We start from the raw sequence: 23,135 nt of genomic DNA, 5'->3' as shown, positions 1-23,135 counted from the left end.
ACATCCCATTATCCACCCCTCTCACCCCCCCATGGGGCGCCCAGGCTCCCCTTTCTCTCTCTTTCTCTCTCTTTCTTTCACAGGAAAGAGAGAGATAGAGAACCCCCCCCTCACTTTTCCCCCAATCTTCACTTTCTGCCCCTGTATTGAGTGGGAGGGAAACAGTCTCCATCCCACTCTTCTCCACTCCTCTTATATCCTCTCCTCCCTCCAAAGAGGGGGGGTGGACCCGAGAAGAGAGAGAAAGAAAGAAAATGGGGGTAGGGGATAAGAAGAATAGAGAGAGAGGAGGAGGCACCCCTAGGGAGGGGGTGGGAAGGGGTTGGAAGAGAGAAGAGGAGTTAGTGAAAGAGAGTGTTTTCCTATCTTCTCACTACTTCTCCTCTCTTTGGGGGGGGGAGGAGACTTATCTTCTCTCTCTGTTGGAACAGACACACACACACCAGAAAGGGGGAGGGGGCCCTCTCCCTTCCCATGTCTTTCTCTCTCTCTCGTCATTTTACCTTCCCTGGACCTTCCCCTTTCACCGTTTACCCACTGTACCCCTCGAGAATTATGTGCCCCCTCCCTGCGAAAGAGGGGAGGAAAGGTACAGAGAGAGAGAAGAGGTGAAAGGAGAGTCTCTCCTTCTCGTTTTTCTGTCTCTACCCGGGACCCCTGGCATTCCCTCTCTCCACTTCTCTTCCCTTACACCCAGCAAGTAACTCAAGAGGAAAAGAGAAGACTCCCCACGCACCTTCCTCCTCTCCCGACGGAAGAGACAGGGACAGCTCTCTCTCTCGCCCCCAAACCCCGTGCGAACCCCTGCGATGAATAGAAAGAGAGCGGGAGAGAGAGACATTGATCGAGAGAAGAGAGAGAGGAGAAAAGAGAGAAAGGAGAGAGAGGGGCAACTCTTCTTTCCCTCTCTTCGTGTGGGTGGGTGTGGGTGTAGGTGTGGGTAAGTGTGGGTGTAGGTGTGGGAGGGTGTATTGATGCCCCCCATGAGAGGGGGGAGAAGGAGGGGAAAAAAGAAGGGGGAGAGGAACCTGGGACCCGGGTGGTAGGAGAAGGGCCCTGGAAGAGACTCCCGCCGCACTTCCCCTCCCTAATCTGTCCTTCCCGGAGGGACCTTTTTTCTATTTCTTTCTCTTCCATGTGGCCCGCGAAAAACTTTGACAGTATTTATGGTAAGACTAGGTATATCACAATTTTTTGTATGGAAGTTGTCACATCAAGATATGCTTTCCCCTCTGGTTGCAGGGGGTTTTGTTTCATGCATACATTATAACTAATGTATTTCAACTCAAACGGGATTTTCGTTTATTACTGTCAAAAAAGTAGGCAAAGAGAAAATAAAATATATTAATTTCATGAACTAAGATTGTAAATGCAAACTTTCTATATAATGACTTCAGTATCCGAAATTTTCCCTGTGTTCAAAACTATTCATGTAATGTGACACCGTGGGATCCCATTTCAAATTAGCACATTTTTGGTTTTAGACAACTAGTGGGAGGCTGTTGTTGTGTGGCACAGTGATATGCATATTGTGTCAAGTGCATTACTTTAACTCTATTTTAAATAGTGAAACCGGAAAGCCATTTCCTATCTGCTGCAAACGTGTGGCCACGCAATCGGACAAAAGTAATTTACACACACACACACACACATGGAAACTTCTACTCAGATTATGGCATTTCATTATTATTATTTATTTATTATTATTTATTTGTTCAGCACAGGATACATTTTCCAAGTATGTTGAACATAATACACTGTGAGCCCGACCTTGTGGCCGAGTGGTTAGCACATGGCGCTGCGACGCCAAGGGTCCCGGGTTCGAATCCCGGTCGGGCTTGGTTGTTTGTGAATGTCCATTCATCAATTTCATCATTTCATCACTCATCCCCATCTTTGCAAATTAGCCAAGAAGCTCAAAACGGGAAGTAAAATAAACTAAATCAATCAATCAATCAATCAATAATACACTGTGAATAAATAACAAGAGAGAAGAGAAAAAAAGAATACTTGAAAGTATGACCGTCTATGTACACAATATTTACATCAATTTATGAACTTATTGTTGTGATTATCTTTTTTTTTTAGCACACTACGTAAGTCTGTGAACATGTCGGGTTGAGTTCATTTGCACAAGCAGAGATGATGTGTGAGGGAAGAAGATCTGAACCTGTTTTTTTGCCTTTCTGTACGCCCTTAAGCTTTGATGTAATTTCCCCACTTGTCAGTGTGAGTTGCGGTATCGCGAGCAGATTGTTAGTTTTCAGTGTATCTAGCAGCTGGCATTGCTCGGGAGAATAGAAGCTAGAAAAATATTCAGAGAAGAGTTCACATGAGGATTCTGGATGTGCTGATGATGTTTCCTCGTAGTAAAGATGGGATGGTATTCTACTCATGCGAGATTTGCTTTTAAGAAAGTTTCACATCATTTTCGGGTTACTGTCAATTTGTTCATCCATGCTGTTTAAATATTCCATATATTTTGATTTTTGCATCTTTTTAAAGTTCGATCTGTGTGCGGAAAATTCAATATAGTCACTCTGTAGTCGTGATTGCTTCCATCTTCTATGCGCACGTTCTTTTGCTTTTAAGAGACATATTAAGTGCCCATCGAACCAGGCCGGATATTTCCTTCGCTTATTACGAGCTAATGGGACAGTATCATCAAATGATGACAATAACAGTTCATAGAAGGTTTCACACATTTCGTCAACGTCGTCTGTCAGCTGCATAATGTCCCACGGCACGCTTTCAAGTAGGCTTTTGATCTCGGAAATACTCGTTTTATGCCAAGCATACGAGTGACCACTTTTAATGTTAGCTGCCTTGGTGACACGAGCTATGGCAACACTGCATTGTAGCGCTACGTGGTCAGAGGGAACTGCGGATTCGTCCAGTGACACGCTCGGATGGGTTTCCATTGAATTCACAAAGATAAGGTCTAGGAACCGGTCCTTTCGGGTGGGGAAGGGGTTGACTTGAGATAGGCCTGCTTCCGATACTAAATTTAGAAAGTCCCGATTTATTCCTGAGTCTTTAATACACTCTGGATGTAACTTGTTGTCATTATTACTTCTTTGCCACATTATTGTTGTGAAGTTGAAATCACCGACCAACACTAATATGTAATTTTCACTCACCTGCGATTGTACAAGAAGTTAAAGTTGAAGCTTATCCAGATCGTTGGGAGAGGGGGAAGGGGGAATGTAGACATTTCATAGATAAAGTTTCCTACTTACGTTCAAGGGGATTTCCACCCAAACTATTCCCATGTCGGTCTCGGCAGAGGTCAGTCTTCTCGCTCCTATGTCCGATGTAACAGCAGTCAGGACGCCACCACAATGATCTGCACATTCAGGATACACATGTAGCCTGTCTTTCCTAAATACCTTGTAATGGTGACTAAGCAACTCGCTGTCGTGTACAGAACTATCAAGCCACAATTCGGTTATGCAAATTACGTTGTAGTCAAAAATACCATCAAAAGCCAGGTTAAAATCTTGTAGGAATTTGTTATTTATACTTCTGGCATTATGGTAATATATGTTAAACACTGCACTGTCATTCACTACTGATCCTGGAGGACCTGGGTTAAGCGACAATTCAACTGATAGCAATATAACACAGAATATGTGCCTAAAGGATGCACATCTCCCGTCACTGGGACTGAAACACCCAGAGCTGTTGTTTGCAAAGGCAGCGTAGTGACTCGCGTGGCAGACAATAGCTGGCAAGAAAATGTTTCTCCTCACAGCACACTTCCAGATGTCTACCAATTAGACCTAGTGTTTGAGCAAAAAGTGACAATGTTAAAAATCCCCCTCCCCAAAGCAGCCAGTAGGGAAACAGGAATTTATCAACAATCGTTCTACACTGTTGGCTTCACAATCTGGAGCAAAGTAACACTAAAAGTGAGGCAGAAACTGAAGAAAACGTTTATTAGCTACAAAGGGCAGAAAAATGCAAGTTTGACAAAAAAAACTTTTTTATAAAGTCACTAGTGTTCATATAGGGTAATTGTAACTGGGTGTAATGTTTAAAATGGGATCCGTACCTAGGTGCATTGAAACTGGAATCCCTTGATTACCAGACAACAGTGTTGCCAGTAGGCCATTGGGTAGGCACGCATATACACGCTCGCAAGGCAAATCGTAATTAGAAGCAACATTTTTGTTTCTTGGAGCAGTATATTCAAATTCTGCCTTTAAGAGATTTTAGTTCGATACCTGGTGGCGGCATATGACATAGTGGTTCCAATCTCACTTCAAACTGTAGGTCCAGTTCCAATTATCCTGGATGTACATAGTGAACTTCAACACTAAACTCAAACAAACAAGCATATGTATGACGAAACAATATTTCTATATAACTCACAATTTTTGCAGTTAATTTCAGTGAATCTTCTTCCAAAGAATATTGAACGTTTCATCTTCAGTTGTATTTCACAACGCATTTTTAGTATTGATTATTGTAAGCGGCAAGTTTCAGCCGCAACACGATGAAGAAAATAAAAAACTCTTTACACTTAAAATTATCTCTACTGTCAGAAGATCTGTGGGTGTAATATTTTTATTTTCATCTTGCCACATGAACAATAACAACATATAACACTACAATCATGTAATGACTTGTAATAAGGAGGTCCCATGTTCAATACTTTGTCAAGGCACGTAGTGGTTCGCATCACACTTTAAAACACTGAAATACATAGACAATGAAATAATTAATGTGTTACAAGTTGGTACAAAAAAAGCGACCATGAGGGGAATCGAACCTAGGATTCAGCTTACAAAGCTGACCTTCAACCGACATGGCCACAAACCATGGTGAAGAAACCAAGCTATTCAGGTAATTTGTCCGTAAGATTACATCTTTTCCTGTCCAGCTCGAAACTTTTAATGTCTCTTCTCGCTAAGTACATTCATTTGAAAGCAATACGCCTCACAAGATAGTGTTTTGTGTGCTGTGCACATTGCTGACAGAATACAAGTCAAGCTTGTGCATGGAAATGAAGGAAAACGTTATGAAGTCGTGATTTTGTGGAAGGTGAGTGTTTCCAACCCTAAATGATCATGGTGTTCTAGCTTCCATCAACATAGCAGATTCTGCTATGTGACGAGGAATCTTATTAACCAACGGCACATATATTATATTATTTTTACACTAACTAACTAACTCTATCCCTCAACCCGAAGGTTCACGGCTGCAGCAACACAGGCCTTCCATCTGTCCCTATCCTGAGCAAGATCTATTTACTCTTTTCCATCCCTACCAATTTCCTTTAGGTCTGTCTCAGCGTTGTCCCTCCATCTTCATCTTGGCCTTCCTACAGGTCTCTTACTATCAGGTTTCCCAACAAGAATCCTATAAAGTCCTCTTTCCTCTCCCATTCGTGCCACATGGCCTGCCCACCTAAGTCTTGTTGATTTAATTATTCTAATAATATCTGGACATGAATACAAATTATGTAGTTCTAAATTATATAACCTTCTCCACTCACCTGTCTCCTCATCCCTTTTAGGTTCAAATATTTTCCTAAGGATCTTATTTTCAAATACTCTCAATTTATGTTGTTCTTGCAATGTAAGGGACCAAGTTTCACACCCATTTAATACTACAGGCAAAATTACTGTTTTTTATTTTTAACTTTTAGTTTCTTAGATATTAAACGAGAAGACAAATGTTTATGAATAGAAAAGTAACATGCATTTCCTGAATTAAGCTTACTTTTTATTTCCTCTTTAATATAATTTTCATTTGTTAATATTACTCCTAAGTATTTGAATTTGGAAACTGGTTCAAACGAGTTGTTATCAATAATTAGATTTTGATTATTACCTAAAACTTGGTTTCGTCCTGTAAGCATATATTTAGTTTTTCTTTGTTAACTTCCAAACCTATCTCTTTAGTAGTTTTAAAAAATATTTTAACATTGTTCTTAATTGTATTTATATCATCCCCTAATAAGTCTACATCATCTGCATATGCTAACAACTGAGTCACACTGTTTAATTTTAGTCCTTCTTTAGTTTATTTTACCTTCCTAACAGCATATTCGAAGGCAAAATTAAATAGCAGTGGAGATAATACATCTCCTTGTTTTAACCCATCACGAATTGTAAATTTGTCAGATACATTAATACCCACACAAATTTTACTTTCTGTTTCACTGGTGCATACTTTTATCGTATTAACAAGCTTCTTAGGTATTCCAAACTCTACTAATATATTATATAGTTTATCTCTTTTGACCAAATCATATGCTTTTTTTGAAATCAATGAATAGCTGATTGACATTTTGATTATATTCCCACTTTTTCTCAAATGTCTGTCTGATGTGAAAAATTTGATCTCTAGTTGATCTGTTATGTTTAAATCCACATTGATAATCACCTATAATTTCATTAGCATATAGGGTTAGTCTTGTTAAGAAAATGTTAGATAATATTTTATATGTTGTTGAGAGTAGAGAAATTCCACGGTAATTATTGCAGTTCATTTTATCACCTTTTTTAAACACAGGAACAATTATGGATTCTTTCCACTGTTGAGGGATTTCTTCTTTATTCCATATTAAACAAATTAATTTATGAATTTGACATATTAACGAATTTCCACCATATTTAATTAACTCAGCTGGTATTAAATCAATGCCAGGTGCTTTGTTATCTTTGTTATTCTTTTGCCTTTTAATAGCATCTTTAACTTCAGTCAAGTTAGGTTCTGGAACTAAAGGTTCTGCTGTGTATACTTTATTTACTTCTGCTTTATCTCCTACATGCACATTTAAAAGGTCATTAAAGTAGCTCTTCCATCTATTTAAAATATCATTTGGGTCAGCCAAAAAATCACCGTCTTTATCTTTTATGAAGTTTACTTTAGGTTGCCACCCCTTTCTAAATTCATTTACACCTTTATATAAAAATCTGATATTTTTGTTTTTGCTGTTTGTTTCAATTTCGTTAATTTTGCTTTTCAAGTAATCTCTCTTTTTACTTCTAAACATTCAGTTAACTTCTCACTTTATTCTATTATAATTGCTTAGATTTGTATCATCAGAGTTATTTAACCACCTAAGTCTAGCCTGATTTCTTATTTCTATTAGATTATGACATTCATTATCAAACCATGGCTTACTTTTTCTTGGTTTATGGTATCCTATACTTTCTTTAGCTGCTGATTCTATTGCATTACGTATGTGCTCCCAATTCTTATTTACGTCTGTTTCATTTATATTTTCATTATCGTTTAAATCCTGCAAGACATCAAATCTGTTTGACAATGTAATTTGGTAGTCTTTCTTAATTCTTTCATCAGCAAATTTTCCTGTATTAAATTTTATAACTTTTAGATTTTGTTGCTGATGATTTATCACTGCGAGTCTTTCTCTTAATTTAGCAATTACTAAATAATGGTCACTGGCACAGTCAGCACCTCTATGTGAACGAACGTCAATTATACTAGTATGCCTTGTCTTATCAATGAGAATATGATTTATTTGATTATGAGTTTTACCATCTGGAGAAGACCAGGTATATTTATGGATATCTTTATGTTTAAATGTGGTACTTTTCACAATTAAATTCTTTGAGGTTGCAAAAGTAATCAATCTTATACCATTATCATTACTTAATTCATGAAGACTTTCTTTATCAATCGTGGGTTTAGATGTCTCTTCTTTGCCAATCCGAGCATTACAGTCACCTAACAGAATTTTCATATCATACTGAGAAAATTTATCAAAGACCTGTTCTAACTCTGCATAAAAATCATCTTTAGTATTATCATCTTTATCTTCCGTTGGTGCATGTATGTTTATTAAAATAATTTTACACCACCTACCCTGTAAAACTGCATATGATATCCTATCATTAATAAATTCTACTGTTTTAAGGGCTGAGATAATTCTATTATTTATGAAGAAGCCTGTTCCAAAATTATGATTTTCAGTACCACCATTGAAAAAAGTATAATTTTTAGTTTTACAATTCCCTTCTCCTGGCCACCTAACATCCTGGACAGCTACTACATCTAATTTATACTTAACTATCTCATTAACTGTACACTGAAATGCCCCAGGCCGGTAAAGGATCAGAACATTCCAGGTGCCTCATTTAATATCCTTATTCCTAATGTAGATCTTATCCTTAGTCCAGGGACCTCCCAAAGTAGTCCCCACCTGGAGATCCGAATGGGGACTATTTTACCTTGCAAACATCCATGGCCTCATATTGCTGATTCTTGACATGTCTTTTTTACAGTGCAGAGTTGCCAGCTCTATGCCTAACCCCCAATATGAATGGAGGACTGCACCTGTCGTTGGTCAGCGGATCCCTCGGATGTAGCTGGTAGGATCACATTGTAGTCCACCAACCATACCCCACTTCTGCTGATTGTGGGATGCTCGTAGAGTCATGACAGGACATCTCTGTAAATCCCAATGGAGCAAAATGTTGACCATTTCACTCTGTTGGTTGACTAACTGCAGAGAAAAATCTTATGAAATTTTAATTATGAATCCTAAATTTTACAAGTCAAAGTCCAATAAATATTATAGGGCAGATTATACAGCTCAAATTTACATGAATAATAATCTATTATTTACAAAACGACCTCAAGGCTGCAACACTAATCAAGTGAGCTTCAAATGCCATTTTCATATTTTAAAGATGGTACCTCCCGCATGCACTTGCACCAGTGAAGAGGAGTCGTTTCTTGCGCTCTGTCAGGCTACAACTTACAGAAATTTCTCGGCAAAAGAAATTTCAATATTTCTGTGAATGCTTAACACACCAGCAAGTTTACTAATGAAGGAGAAAGTTTGACAGTGGCCTCAGTTCGCATCACAGGCAGATGGGTGGAAAGGCCTTCGCAGTGGCTCATAAGTGATTGCACGTGGACCACAAAGACTTATTCGTCTTAAGGTATACAGGCACTAACTCAAGGTTGAAAATACTGTATATGTAGATCAGCAGTCAGTCTGTGCTAAAATGCAGCAAACTTGTGCAACCCTACATACAGAAATCTACTAGATAAGAAACAAACAAATTAAGGATTTCATTTGGCTCTCCCTTGCAACGAGCCAACTAACAGGCAGCAATATGGAAGTGTTGCTTGCAGGCAAACCCTACGGTGCAAAGCCCTACTGAATATGGATGGATCAACGGCGAAGATATTTTTATTATTTTTAGGGATGGGACCGATTAATCGGTACTCTATTGGTATCGGCCGATATAGGCATATCGGTTTATCGGTAAAATTACTGATTATTTTACTGATCCGATAAATATCTGATAATTTAGTGCAAAATTCTGCCATTTTGTTGTGATTTTTATGAATAATCTCCATGTCCTACTTTCTAAAGAAGTAAATGTCCAACTTCTTTTTCACTGCAGTCCCCTTGAAACATACATTTATTAACACTGTAACAACGGACGGGTCTTTTAGGCCCGGTTTGAATTTTTATACCTGCAAATGAATGTGTTCTCCTTCCGTGACTTTTCGTCAATTTCGAAGGCCTTTGAAATAATTTATTGTAATCTTTGGTTATTTTTTAAGTTTGGTCAGAAAATGTATTACTCGCGTTGCGGACGGACGGGTCCTTTAGGCTCGATTTTAATTTTTAAATATATAGGCCTATTTTTTCTACTACAGAAATATCCCTCTTCGCCTCTGTGACTTTTCAAGGATAGTCACAACCTTGAAAAGCGTATTCCTGGACCTCGTGGCTGAGTGGTTAGCACACCGTACTGTGACATCAATGGCCCCGGGTTCGAATCCCCCTCGGGAAGGTTCTTTGCAAATGTCCATTCATCAATTTCATCATTTCATCACTGATCCCCATCTTCGCAAATTAGCCAAGAGGCACAAACTGCGAAGTAAAATAAAACAAATCAATCAATTGAAATCGTATACAGTACCCTTTGCCTGTTCAGTTTACCCACGAAAAACAAATATCCTAAGTTGCAGACGGATAGTGCAGAAAAGGATTTTTTTTTTTTGTCGACAATAGTCTGCATAACTATTGTTGCTTATTTCAGTTTGTTGGTTTCAAAGCACAGGTGCTGCTATTTTCCGGAACGTTCTGAACGAATCTGCATGCACACTTTCTTTAGTGCAGAGCATCTGTGTAGTTTGGACGACGAATTTGTTCGTTCTCACGAGTTCTTGTGTATAATTGAAGAAATACAATGGCTCGCGTAACAAATACACGAAAGCTTAGGTCTCGTGTCTCATCTCCATGTAAGCTCGAACCTATAAGAGATGTATTCGAGACTTGGACTCTTTACTTCCGAGAAGCGTACATTCCTGATTGCATCATGACTGTATACGAACAACTGGTCACTTTTAGAGGGTGATGCCCTTTTAGACAGTGCATGCCATCGAAATCTGGTCAATACGGAATCAAGCTGTGGCTGATTTGTGATTCTCAAACAGCTTCTGTTTTGAAGGCTCAAATCTACAAAGGAAAGGAAGCTGGAGTTAATAGGTAGAAAAATCAAGTAGAGAGAGTAGTGAAGGACTTAGTGAAGGAAATCGAAGGTAGTGGAAGAAACATCACGTCCCATAATTTATTCACGAGGGTATATCTTGCAAGGGATCTACTTGCCAAGAAACTTAACTCTGCTCGGCACAATGCGAAAGAACAAAGGAGAGCTGCCGCCAGAGATTACTGCCACAAACAGCAAGTGTGTTGCTCCACTTTGTTTGGATTTCAAGATGATCTAATGATAGCATTATATTTCCCCAAGAAGAACAAGGTGGTGATTCTACTTTCTACATTCCATGAACAGCCGAAAACCGACGCTTTCACAGCACAGCTAATAACACAAAATGGTACAAAACTACAGTGTGAAACAAAAAGCTCGGAGAAGGCCATGGTTATATTTCATGACATGATCCGACTTCAGTGCACTAAATGCATTTGTTTTGTACCAAACAGTACATCTGTAAGAATTGGGAGCCAAATCGGGTAGACGTAGAAGGTTCTTGCAGTACCTGGGAAAGGAGCTCGGTGGCAAACTAGTAATGGACGAGGAAACCAACGGATGTTCAAATGAAGAGCAAGGTGTACAGAAGCAATCCAGAAGGAGGTGTTATATTTGTCCATCAAAAATCGATCGGAAAACAAGAACAGTGTGCTCGAAATGTATGCAAACGTTTGTACTCAGCATTCACGAGTTCTACGTAACACATGTTAATCGATGTTGTAAGTTATTCTTGACAAAAAGTAGATAATAAAAATATGTAAATTCTTACAAATCATTAATGATAACTGGACATATAAAAATGTTCCAAATGTAAGAAAACTATTATAATCAAAACTCAAGGGTCTCTTTATAACATATGTTATTCAATGTTTAAATTTCTTTTGTAAAACATGTTACATATTAGAAACATGTAAATGGTTAAATGTCATTAATAAATAACCTGAAATATTATTTTCAGTCATTGATTTAAATTAGAAAATTTGAACGCCTGAAAAAAAAGTATAATATTCCTTCGGGTCGAATAGACCCGATCCGACAATAACGTGTAGTCATTGTAGCCATCGTTAGAGTGTTAAGCAGGTCAATGAACCTTTCAGGTTCTTCAATGACCATTTCTAATTTTATATCAGATCGATAGAATATCGGTTATCAGTATCGGTAAATTTTATATCAGTAGTTTATCAGTATCGGCCAGAATTTCATATCGGCCCATCCCTAATTATTTTAAAACTATTTATTTAAAAAAGAAGAGTCATTATTCTGGAATCTATGGAGAAATTCATTCAGCCGGTAGTGATTTTACGGGTCACAATTCTATTTTTTGCTGCATTACGAAAATATCGTGCACGTGTAAAAAAGAAAAACCCGACAATTTTCATTTTACAAAAATTCCATTTACTGTTAAAGTTAAATGAGAGAACAACCTTTGACTTATTGTTAATAGCCTGGATGACATGTGTGTGTTTGTGGGGGAGGGGTACCCCCTCTCATGTGCCTCCCTGGCTGTGACATTAACTCTTCTTGCTTCAGATTTCTATTATTTTTCCCATCACATATTCAGTGCCGACTTTGCGGTTATGTTTGCCAAACTGGATGGGGAAGGAGTTTATATATTCTTCAAGTCTTCTCCCGGGCTAGGATAACACTTTTTCTGAAAGAAAACATTTTTTTTTTTGTTTGCATCATTTTCAGGAATTACAACAGCACTATTTCCACCTCGCTTATTCAAATTGCATTTTTTTTTCGTTATTTAGTGTTGGTTTTCTTCCATTTTTGGCTACTCACAACGATGAAGAGAGACTCAAAAAGAACATCCATGCTCAGGCCAAATTCAAATCCGGAGCCCTCTCATTCTAACGTATTGTGGTAACCACTTCTTCACGAACGTCACAAATGAGTTGTTTTTTTAAATATATTTTTCACAAATTTTTCGCATTTACATTTCTTTCAATGTAGACGTGGACAGTCCAGTTAATTAATATTTATGCTGCAATCTTTCCGTTAGCCCTTTTCTTTGAGTCTGAGAGACACAAAATTCCCTGCATGTGGTTAAAATGTTTGTTAGTAAGCAACACTGCTGGTTTCCGAACACTTACTTTGGCTGTACTGCCAGACCCGAAGCTGGACTTCATCTCAAACAAGTGTGCCACTTTGTGAACAGAAGTGTACCTCAATACACATGTGAAAAACATGCACTGTGGAAACCCCATCTGCTTATGGTTAAATATCAGGGTGAAACACAAATTCATAGCAGTTTGCAGTAACAGCAGTAGATAGCCATTCAATGGTAGATAGGTGTTCAATGCTCAGCTGAAATTAGTTACAGTACAGTGGAACAGGTACTAGAGTCGTTTTCACGTTCAGAAGATACAATGGGCTCTTATGGGCAATGCTTTTCTTATGGGAAATACGAGCGCGCTGTTGTGAAATTTCTGGATTTACAAATTTAGCTTAAGTAAAATCGGTACCTGCAGTTTTGCAGGAAATTTTGTAGAGAATACGATGGTGAACACAAAAAACTGGTAACTTGCTTACATAATTTTAGATAAATTAAAAACTCAAATTTTCCGTGAAAACACAATTTTTACATTGTTTTCATTCCTAACGTTGAAACATGCCATAAAATTGAAGCATTCATTATTAAAAAAATTGACACTGTTTTTTAATTGTCATAGGTGATGGTGGTACTCAGAATTTATCAATACTTTAAAGCATATTCGCATTAAAAAATATTCAAATAAAGTATGTGGAGATTTTTTATATTCGTGCAGTAGAAAATGTCGTCGCTGGCCATTTTTTGTTCTGTAATTCCAAGTAAAAACTTCCAGCGACAAAGTTGTGGAGAAAATAATGAAATTATTTTTTATAACCACTCAAAGGTTCCCAGAAATATTACTTCCATGCATTTGGAGTTTCTTTTTAACCCGAACCGCGCGCGAAGTAAGGAGACGTTGTCTGGCCATCTTGAGCCGACTCACCGCAGCATTCCGGCTATCACCACCAAGTTTTCGAGTTATTTTATTTCTATTCAGTAAAAATATGAACTTCATGCAGTTTGTTATAATAGAATTGAAATTACTTAAATTTAATAATTGACAATTATTTCCAATTCTGCTGTTGTGAGCAACATTAGTGCTGTCGCAAATACACGTTGTTTTCGTTTACATTACTGTCGACATTAATACTGAAATGAAGATCACCTTTCAGTTTCCAACTTACACATAAATTCATAGACACCATATTAACCTTTGAAAGGCTTTCCAACACGTGACAAAATATGGGGCTTCAAGATAGAAATATGACATGCCTTGCTTGAGTCATTCACGTCTTATCAGTTCACGTGGGCCATAACTCATTTGTTTGTTTAGGTTGCAACTTGAATGTAACACATGTGCCAGGTTCCCCTTACTTGAGTGAGAGATCTACTTTGGTCTGTTTAGACTTTTTCCCTCTCCCGAAAAAGTGTTTTCAGTTGTGTGAGCTCTCAGTGATTTTTACTTTTTTAAGTGATTTCTGAAGTGTCATATTCGTGCATTACACTCTCGTGTGTAGTGATCGCAATGGATCATAGTAAAAAGGGTAACTGTAACGTTCACAGTATAATATTGATATTAATAATTACATATAATTATCATTATATATACACAAAATATGTAACACCTTCATTGTGAAGGAAGGTCATCATTTCCCGGCGACATGAGCTAGCGCTGTATTGGTAACACTGTGCAGTTTCTCCATAAGTGCCGTTGTGTCTTCTGAACGTGAAAACGACTCTAGTCATAATTTGGTCACTCGTCCAATTTACCAGGCAGAAACCTGTCCATGTGTACTCTTGGGTTGAACACAACTGCATTGAAATCTATAGTATAGAAGGTGAAGAGATGTTGCACTCAACAACAGCAAGAAAATTGTTGTAATGAGACTAGAGACATCAATCTTGTTGAGGAGCTGAAGTGGGGATGACTAGCATTCATCACTACTGATACCCTGCTCCATGCTGTTGAAGAGAAGCCTGCAACCAGTATCCAATGATTAGCAGAAAGGGTCCATGGATCTTGGTTTTCAGTCCAGTGATCATGAATGGTTATCCTCAAGTTGATTCCAGAGCAAGCTCAGTGGCATCTGTCTGGTGAAAATTGCTGAAAAATTTTCATGATAACTGCTTTTGGCAGAGGATTGCACTTTCATTTTTCTAATACAAGGGACAAATGACTTTGTCCACAAGATGAAGCATAAGCAGTGGTTCAAAGAGGACATTTTGAAGAGAGAACTTTTAGGAGGATCCTGTTGACTGGGAGCATGTACACATATGATCTTTGCCAGGATTACCTGGCTGTGGTGAAGAGGAAGAAGGTCCTCATGCCACACACTGATCATGCATGGTCTGTCAAAAATTCAGACTTGGATTGCCTCAGAATCCTACCTCACATGCTTCAATTCACAATGCTGAGGGGGCAGAAAGTTTAATTCCTTGAAAGATATGACAAACAGCATTGGAGAGTTGTTGGTGGTTTCTTGCATTAAACTCATGCTGGGGAAGGGGCCAGAGGCTCCAATGGACTGTCTTTTACAGAAAATGGCCATTTTATATTAGATCAGTACATCAGGTAGTGCCGTTAGATTGAATTGTAGTGTCAACACTACAGGTAAAATGGCAAAAGTGAAAAATCAGGTGGTAAAGTAAGAGAAATGGCATAGTATGCCAGAGACCCAGGTTTGAGTCCTGAACGAGCCTGCATTTACTGAAATTTCTACTCTGAAAGTTTGTTTACAATGCACATTACAGGTGCTCAATATGCACACCGTGACTTATTCTATCTATCCCGTATTCACGTTCACTTTCAGCAAATTCTCTTTTTATGTTCATTTAATCAATATGGTAGTTCAGTGCCCAATACTTGCACATTGTGTTACCTCGTCACTAAAGCTAAGCAGGTGCGAGAAATTGTCATGTGTTGTATGTTTGTTACATTTCTTCTGTTCTTAACCATGTATCATTTTTGTTGCAGGATGGAAAAACTGTGATACTAGTGTTTAGTGTACAAGGCAGTGGACATTTTCAGGGATATGCAAAGTTTATTGGTGACATCGGTGTAACTGGTGAAAGATGTCCAGAACTTACTGCTCCGAATTTAAGTCTTCCTCGTCAGATTGAGTGGATAAAGCGAGCTAACATTCCATTCCAAGCTACACGCCATCTTCTGAATCCATTAAATGAGAACAGAAGGGTTCAGACTAGTCGAGATGGACAAGTGAGTATGAGTTATGGCATCATAGCAGTCTTTAACATGCACGTTTGGGTCTAGAATTTTGTCATTTTGAACAACATACATAATTTTATACAGGGTGGCGACAGACCTGGAAAACTGGGAAAAGTCATGGAATTTGAGGTGTCAAAAAAGTCAGGGAAATGTCATGGAATTTCGTCTTCATTGACTTCCAACACTCTTTTGACGTAAATTGTTATAACTCTGGCACTATGGGAGCAATCTACTTCGGATAACTTTTGTTTTGCAGCTAAAACATCAGAGCATGCAACCGTGTACAATTCAGAATGCTGAACCAAGGAAAGGGTGTTTGGGGGGAGCGACTACCGAATTTCAATGAAAATAAACATAAAAATCTGAAGTTTACCTCCTCTTCTCCCGCTATTTTGGAAGAAGGTGCGAAGTTTAGTATTCTTTTGAAAGAATGGACATTTCTCAAGAGAATGAAACATGTTTCATGTTCTTGGGTGCCATACAAGTTATAATAAGCCAAAATGTGATTTTTTTAAATTATTTTTTTTCGAAAAATAGTTAATTTGCATTTTTAGAGGAAAATGGTTATAACTCGGGCACTATGGGAGCAATCTACTTCGGATAACTTTTGTTTTGCAGCTAAAACATCAGTGCATGCAACCGTGTACAATTCAGAACACCAAACCGAGGAAGGGGGGGTTTCGGGGTACGACCACAGAATTTCAATGAAAAAAAAACACAAAAATCTGGAGTTTACCTCCTCTTCTCCCGCTATTTTGGGGAGAAGGCGCAAACCTTAGTATTCTCTTCCAAAGAGATTGAAACATGTTTCATGTTCCTGGGTGCCATAAAAGTTGAATAATGAGCCAAAATGTGAAACTGTTCGGAAATATGGCATGGATATGTTGCGGAGAGGGGGGGAGGTTGGTCATCAATATGAATTTCCCACGTTTGCTCCAAACCTGTGTCAGAGTTTCCACCCAAACATAGGGTATGAAGGTCCAAAAAGCACATTTATTTCATAATCAGCACCATGATACCATATGGTATCATCGGGCCAGTACGACCTTACTCTGATGATACCATATGGTATAATCGGAGGAGTAAAGGTTAAGCCTCTAAATATTACATGGAAAATGCGTTGAATTATCATTTTTTCTTGTCCGTATGGGAGTAGTGAGGGGACTTGTCAACAGATGGAGGGGATAAGAGCGGATGGCGCCGTCGGATAGTTTTCGGACATCGTAGTAAGGCATTTTGTTGGGCAAACTGAAGGAACATGGAAACAAATATGTTCCATTGATACATACGATTTTTGTCGAATATCACCACCCGACAAAGTATCTCACTACAACATGCGACAGAAATTGCATGGACTGCAACATCCAACAAAAATCGCATGCATAAACAAGAAGAGCTTTAGACTGCAAATATGCTGGTGGAATTTTATTACTCTTCTGGCTTACTTCACCTTATTTAATGTAGCAGTGCTTACGAAGGTTTTCTTTCATCATCCTGACGTATTACTGGTTTCGCACAAGTTAACATACGTTTACAATGACATTGCAATATTCTTAGATATCAAGAAGAATCCAACCAAACGGGATATATATTGAATACTATCACAAAAAAGTGAAACATAAATCTGCATTGGTGAACGTTATAAAAATTGGCAAGTGCATGCTTCCAACCTCAAATTTACTGCAACACTAGTATTGCAATGAAATCAACGCCACTCTCTGTCCTGTCTGTTTAAACTCATGATAGATGGTCATTAATCTCTCACTGAGTGAAGTTAATGTCCAATATTATGAAATAAAATACTAATAATAAATACGTAAATATTTTAATATCATATTTACTCGAATCATTCAATCATAACAGCAAATCACTTTCTTCAAGAATTGACTTTTCTCTGCCAGCCCTGCTAAATTTTCACTTTCCATCTACTGATTTATACGAGGGGTGGCCAAAAAGTAATTTCCAATTAGTAGGTACATTGATTTTTCGCAAACGCCAAAACCGTGAAAAAGGGTAATTGCTGCGAAGTTATGTTTAGGAATGTGCAGTGATGTCTAGACACATCTTTCGCCCCGTTCAAAATATTGAAATAATGCGAATTTGGCATAAAATGCGAATTGTTGGCGTTTTTAGCATTTTTTTTTTTAAAGAAATGTTTTAAAACAACGAAAAATTCCATGAAATCCAATATTCTTGTCTTTTCTAGGCCATGTTTGTGTACATAGAACATGCAAATTTTCCAACATTTTACTCAAGAGTAAACTATAGAGTTATACGTACATGGAATAATTCCGACAGCCACATTAAATCATTTATTTCCCACAATTTTTTCAACTTCTATCAAAACCATTTGCATCACAGAGCAAAGTGGCAGGATTCTAACAGGAGACCGAGTGCGTATCTACCATCACACGGGAGCCACATCTTCGTATTTGTCACACGAGATATGTTTTTAATTACGAAGCTAAGTGCGCACTATCAGCATTTGTTGAGCGAGTAATAATGGAGCTCAGTCGTTAGGGCATCTGACTACTATGCGAGAGACTCGAGGTCGATCCCCTGCTGGGGAGAACCGGGATGTTTTCCACCTATTCAAACTGCTCCGGCGCCAACCCAGCATCATATGAAAGCTGGTACCTTGAGGAAACTTTGAGGTATAAAGGTAGCCAGGAGTGTGGTGCTTATCACATCACCCTCACCTTCAGCCGTGATCAAGAAAGTGTGGGGCCCTAACTCCACACCCCTACTATGCACCTTCATGGAAAGTGTGCAGGGGAGCACTTTACTTTTACTTCCTCAAAAATCTGTTCCAACATATCAAACTGTCACGAAAATACGTAGACCATGTGACCTACAATTTAAAATAATAGTTTAAAAGCACAATGTGGAGTATTAAGTTTCGGTATATTTGGCTGATAAATGTTCTAAAACAAAAACGTGAATTTTGGGTAACGTAACACTAACAGAGGCCTGCACAAGACCCGGAGAAAACCCGTCTGCGAGGAGGCGCGCCTACAATAATATGCAACACGCACATCAAGCCCAGGTGTTCGACATCGCGCAAGCGAGCTTCACGTCACAGTGTTGCACAGGCTTCGATGCCTGCCAGGTTTTTCTATTACCCGGGTCTTAAGAAGACCCGTGAGACTCGATGTAGTTCTTGCAGGTAGACGGCGAGCACTACTGTCAGTGTTGCCAACGGCCATTATATTTCACTACGCATGGAAATATTTGAATTTCTGCTAGGCGCATGTGCCTTGAGGTTGTAGAATCATTGGCGTAGCAAGGGGTGAGCGAAGTGGGGGACCACCCTGGGCCTCGCGCATATAGGGGCCTCGCGTCCTATGAGGTTGATACGAAAAACGTAATAAATGGAAGTGAGAAAGATAGAAAAGGCTAATTTTTGTGGGCAATAAAATTAAGACATTTTTAACTGGCTTTATATTCTAGTTTAACGTTATAATTTGAATGAATACGTCAAATCAGAGGCGGGCGGGAGCTCTAAGCCTAAGGGGCCCCGAAAAAGTCAAAATAATTCTAATTCCTCATGTGAAACATCAACGCAAAAATTGCTTGGACAATTTTATCCATTTTTCTTCTGTGTCGTGACCTTGCATAGCCTACCCGATTTTAATATGTTAATGGTAAAGTACCTCAAACTGCCACGGAGCAAAGTATGGGGCATTTAAATGCTTCTGGTATTTTAAACTCAAGGAAGGTATGGATAATATTAGCAGTTCTTCCTTCGTTCCTACAACTTCAGATGCAGCTATTGCCCTCTGTAACGGGCACGAAGATGATTTATCTTCCGAATTTCCTGATCAAGTTCTATGTTTCAGGAATGTGCTTAAATCTGAAATCAAGTGCTTTAGGAAAGTTTCTTCTCCTTGATAGCTCTACACTAACTTCCAGTGTTCTCTGTATCCTGTACCGCCTTCTGTTTGGGGGAAGGGATAAGTAAGTATTTGTATTTTCTTCTTTTGAATACATAAATGTCAAAGAAAGATATGTTGTAATATGTGAAAATTCAGAGTTAGAGCATCGATTTGTATAGTTATTAATGTAAGTGCAGCCACAACCAGCCATTCTAAGTAATTACGTAAATTTCCTGGAAGAAGCTGACTGTACTTGAGGGACCCAAGTTTATTTCTTGCGGACGCGTACTTTACGATTTTATTACGCCACTGCGTCAAATATTTAATATTACAAGAACATTAAGACGTAACAACAAAATGAGATTCACAGTTATTATTATCATCTAAGTCCTAAAATTCAAAGTTAACTGGTACAATTTATGTGCAACAAAGTCAAAATTGCTAATTAAAAAAAGTCAAAATTGCTAATTTAAAAAAAAGGTCAAATTAGCTGTATCAGTTGATTACACCAAACATTTCACATTTATTGTGCAAATGACTATCGTTTTAAGATTTGCTGATGTTGACACCGATTGTGTAGAAGAGCTTGTAGGTAGATACATTGGGCCCCTAGACAGGATTGTGATTTAGCGCACTCCCTTCCCCCCGCTCTATCAAGCACTGACATTTTATGTGCGTCCTTCCATATTTTCTACTTAAGTCATGGTTTGTGACATTTACATCCTACAAACTTCGAAATGAGGAAACAAAGAACGACTCATTAAATAATATATAGGTTATATTTCAAGATTCTTACTTTGTATTTCTGATTTTTTTAAAAAAAAGTTTAGCACACTTAAGGATATTTCAGTTATCTTACTGCCTAAAGAACATCTTAAAAAACGTACTATTACTACTACTTTGGTTAATGAAAATTCCAGCAGCGTGTTACTGTAGCTCTGCCAAGTGTAAATTTCTCTGTCGCGTACTATCAAATATAATTTTCGTCAGAAATTAATTATTATTGTAGGCTATTATATAAATATGATAATTTTGCTGACGTTTCCTTGATGACTGTGTATCGATTTACATTGATATTTCAAACTTAAAGAACGATGGGGCCTTGCATTCAAATCTCGCCCAGGACCTCGCGATATGTTGCTAAGCCACTGCACCTAAGATTTTGTAACTTCTCAAATTAGTGTCATTATTATGTCAAACCAACTACCTTATATTTTCTAAATTTGTTTTGATGGTCTTGAAATAGGTTTGTGTGTCTTGTTCATTTTATGTCACCTTTCTGGTCTTGAAATCGTAAATCTTCTGTCGGTTTCATTTTTACGTTGTTTGTTTGTTGAAATGTGTAAATAGTATTGCCTGTTATTTGCACCCGTGTGAAAATACAAGCTAACAATTATATTTTGTATCGTATTACTATCAATGCGGTCTGAGAACAAGATAACTAGCAACAACACTAGCGAACGACGATTTGTTGAAAGAGATGACAATATTCAAAAACCTTTTATAATGCAAATTCTGATTTCATGTTCCATTTTATGGACCATCGTGCCTTAGTGTTCAGGGGGGGATCTTGAGCAACTAATTCGGATATTGAATTGGCAAAATTACACCAGAGAGAAAATCTGTTTGATTGATTGATTCATTTATTTGGTCAATTTATGCACAGTAAGGCTAATCGGGACTGGACCTATAGTTTAAAGTGGGATCTGAACCATCATGTGCTTCCACCGGGTATCGAACCTGGTACCCTTTGATTACAAGGCGACGACACTACCACTGCGCCATAGGGGAGCACCCCCAAAAAAGTATAATGTAGAACAACCACCAGTCACACAAAGTTCCAAAGTATTTACGATGGCACTTTTTGCGAAACTTGGTTCGTACTCCTGTACAGGTGTCAGCAGTGGCAGCAATTAGGGGCGGGGCCGAGAGAGTGCAGTTGCCCCCCTCCCCACTTTTTGCTACTTTTGCACCACGCTAACCTCATGTACCAAGGGAAATTAATTATCCTTGCCCCCCCCCCCCCCCCCCCCCGTACATTTGCACTTTGGCCCTCTAGTTTTGGAACCCAATCGCCGCCACTGGGTGTGAGCGATACAAATGTTTTCTAGCAAGGAATAAATGTCTGCAATTTCAAATTGATAAAAGTGATGAACATTTTAAGTGCTCCTAGAACAGTTTAGAATCTAAAAGTTGGCAACGGTGACTGCGTGACTCATGTATCTGGAGACGGTGCAAAACCGGAATCAGCGTTCGCTGAAGATAAGCGAGCTTCGTTTTGCAAGGCCTTCCAGTTACCCGTGGGCTTTCGATGCTTGACGGGTCAAAACCCAGGTATATAGTTTTACTCGCCCGCCCGACCAACCAGGCGGGCCTAGTAAGCGATTCTGGCCGTTGTGCAGCCCTCTGAACACTAACAAGTCAAAAAAAGATGATGCCAATTTTTGGTGCCATAATATATCGGTATCTGTCACATGAGATTGATTGATTTTAATTTTTTCAGTGCGTCCCCACTTATGGTCATTATGCACCCTTCAGTATATACGGCGAAAATTCCATTATCTAAAATCCTTACCTTAAAATTAAAAAGGGGGTATGGAAAATAACTTTCAAGATATCAAACTCTCGCAAAGAGGCGTAAGCCATGTGACTTACAATTTGAAACAGTAGTTTAAAAACACCATGAAGGTATAATTTCAGATATTTGCCAGAAAATGCGCTAAACTGAAAATGTGAATTTTGGGAAAAATAACACCGCATAGTAAAGAATATCAGTTGTAATTTATTGCATTAGTAACAATGAGTCCTAACCTAATTTTCGGCATAATCACCACCATTGTTCTGGCATGTGTCGTAGCATGGCACTAAATTTTATATGCCCATGGTATATGTGTCTGACAGCAAAGACTGGAACTATCTCTACTGCAGTATAGCTGTCAAATCCTTGCCCTGCCAGAAACCTCTTCAGTTAAACAAAGAGATGAAAGTCAGTACATTCATGGCCAGGGCTGTACAGGGAGTGGTCCAAGATCTCTCACCTGAAGTGATGCAAAGGGCCTGCGTGTACTCAGCTGTATGCGGTTCTGCATATTCGATTGGCCTTCCATGAATTGTCTGCACCATCGTCTGACCATACTATCACTCATGATGTCTGGTCTGCACATCTCACACAATTGCTGGTGGCTTTGTGCCAAATTCTGAGCGTGCAATGTAGACTACATCACAGTCGGTATGAGACTGTATGAGAGCTACAATCTACAATCTACAACCTACAACTGTCCTACGACGGCTGCATTGCAACTGTACCAGATTACAGCTACGTGCCACTTCTTCCTGCCTGCATGTGTGTGTGTGTCACACTCCGACCACTAGTGCTGCGTATAGGCACCATTGGAGCTTTTTTCAGGATGCTCCTCGTATATGAACTTTCAGAAGCTTTTATTATTAGTGTTTTCCTGTTTTAATGTGTGGTTAGTAAATCAGGTACCTATACAATGCAATTCTATAAA

At 38.6% G+C, this 23,135-nt stretch overlaps 1 protein-coding gene across 2 annotated transcripts in view; it reads left to right on the top strand.

Annotated features, from left to right (window-relative positions):
* LOC145985032 (3'-5' RNA helicase YTHDC2-like) overlaps positions 1-23,135 on the top strand; it is a 108,952-nt gene that overhangs the window by 77,198 nt on the left and 8,619 nt on the right. For both annotated transcript variants that reach the window (XM_083118542.1, XM_083118541.1), the window contains exon 25: positions 15,500-15,742. In XM_083118542.1, coding sequence (XP_082974668.1) covers positions 15,500-15,742 — 243 coding nt within the window. The remainder of the gene's footprint in view (positions 1-15,499; positions 15,743-23,135) is intronic.

This window comes from Lepisma saccharinum, chromosome 3 (genome assembly GCF_977018435.1).
Source record: "Lepisma saccharinum chromosome 3, izLepSacc3.1, whole genome shotgun sequence".
NCBI classification, from domain to species: Eukaryota; Metazoa; Arthropoda; class Insecta; order Zygentoma; family Lepismatidae; genus Lepisma; species Lepisma saccharinum.
This window is presented reverse-complemented; position numbering and strand designations above follow the sequence as displayed.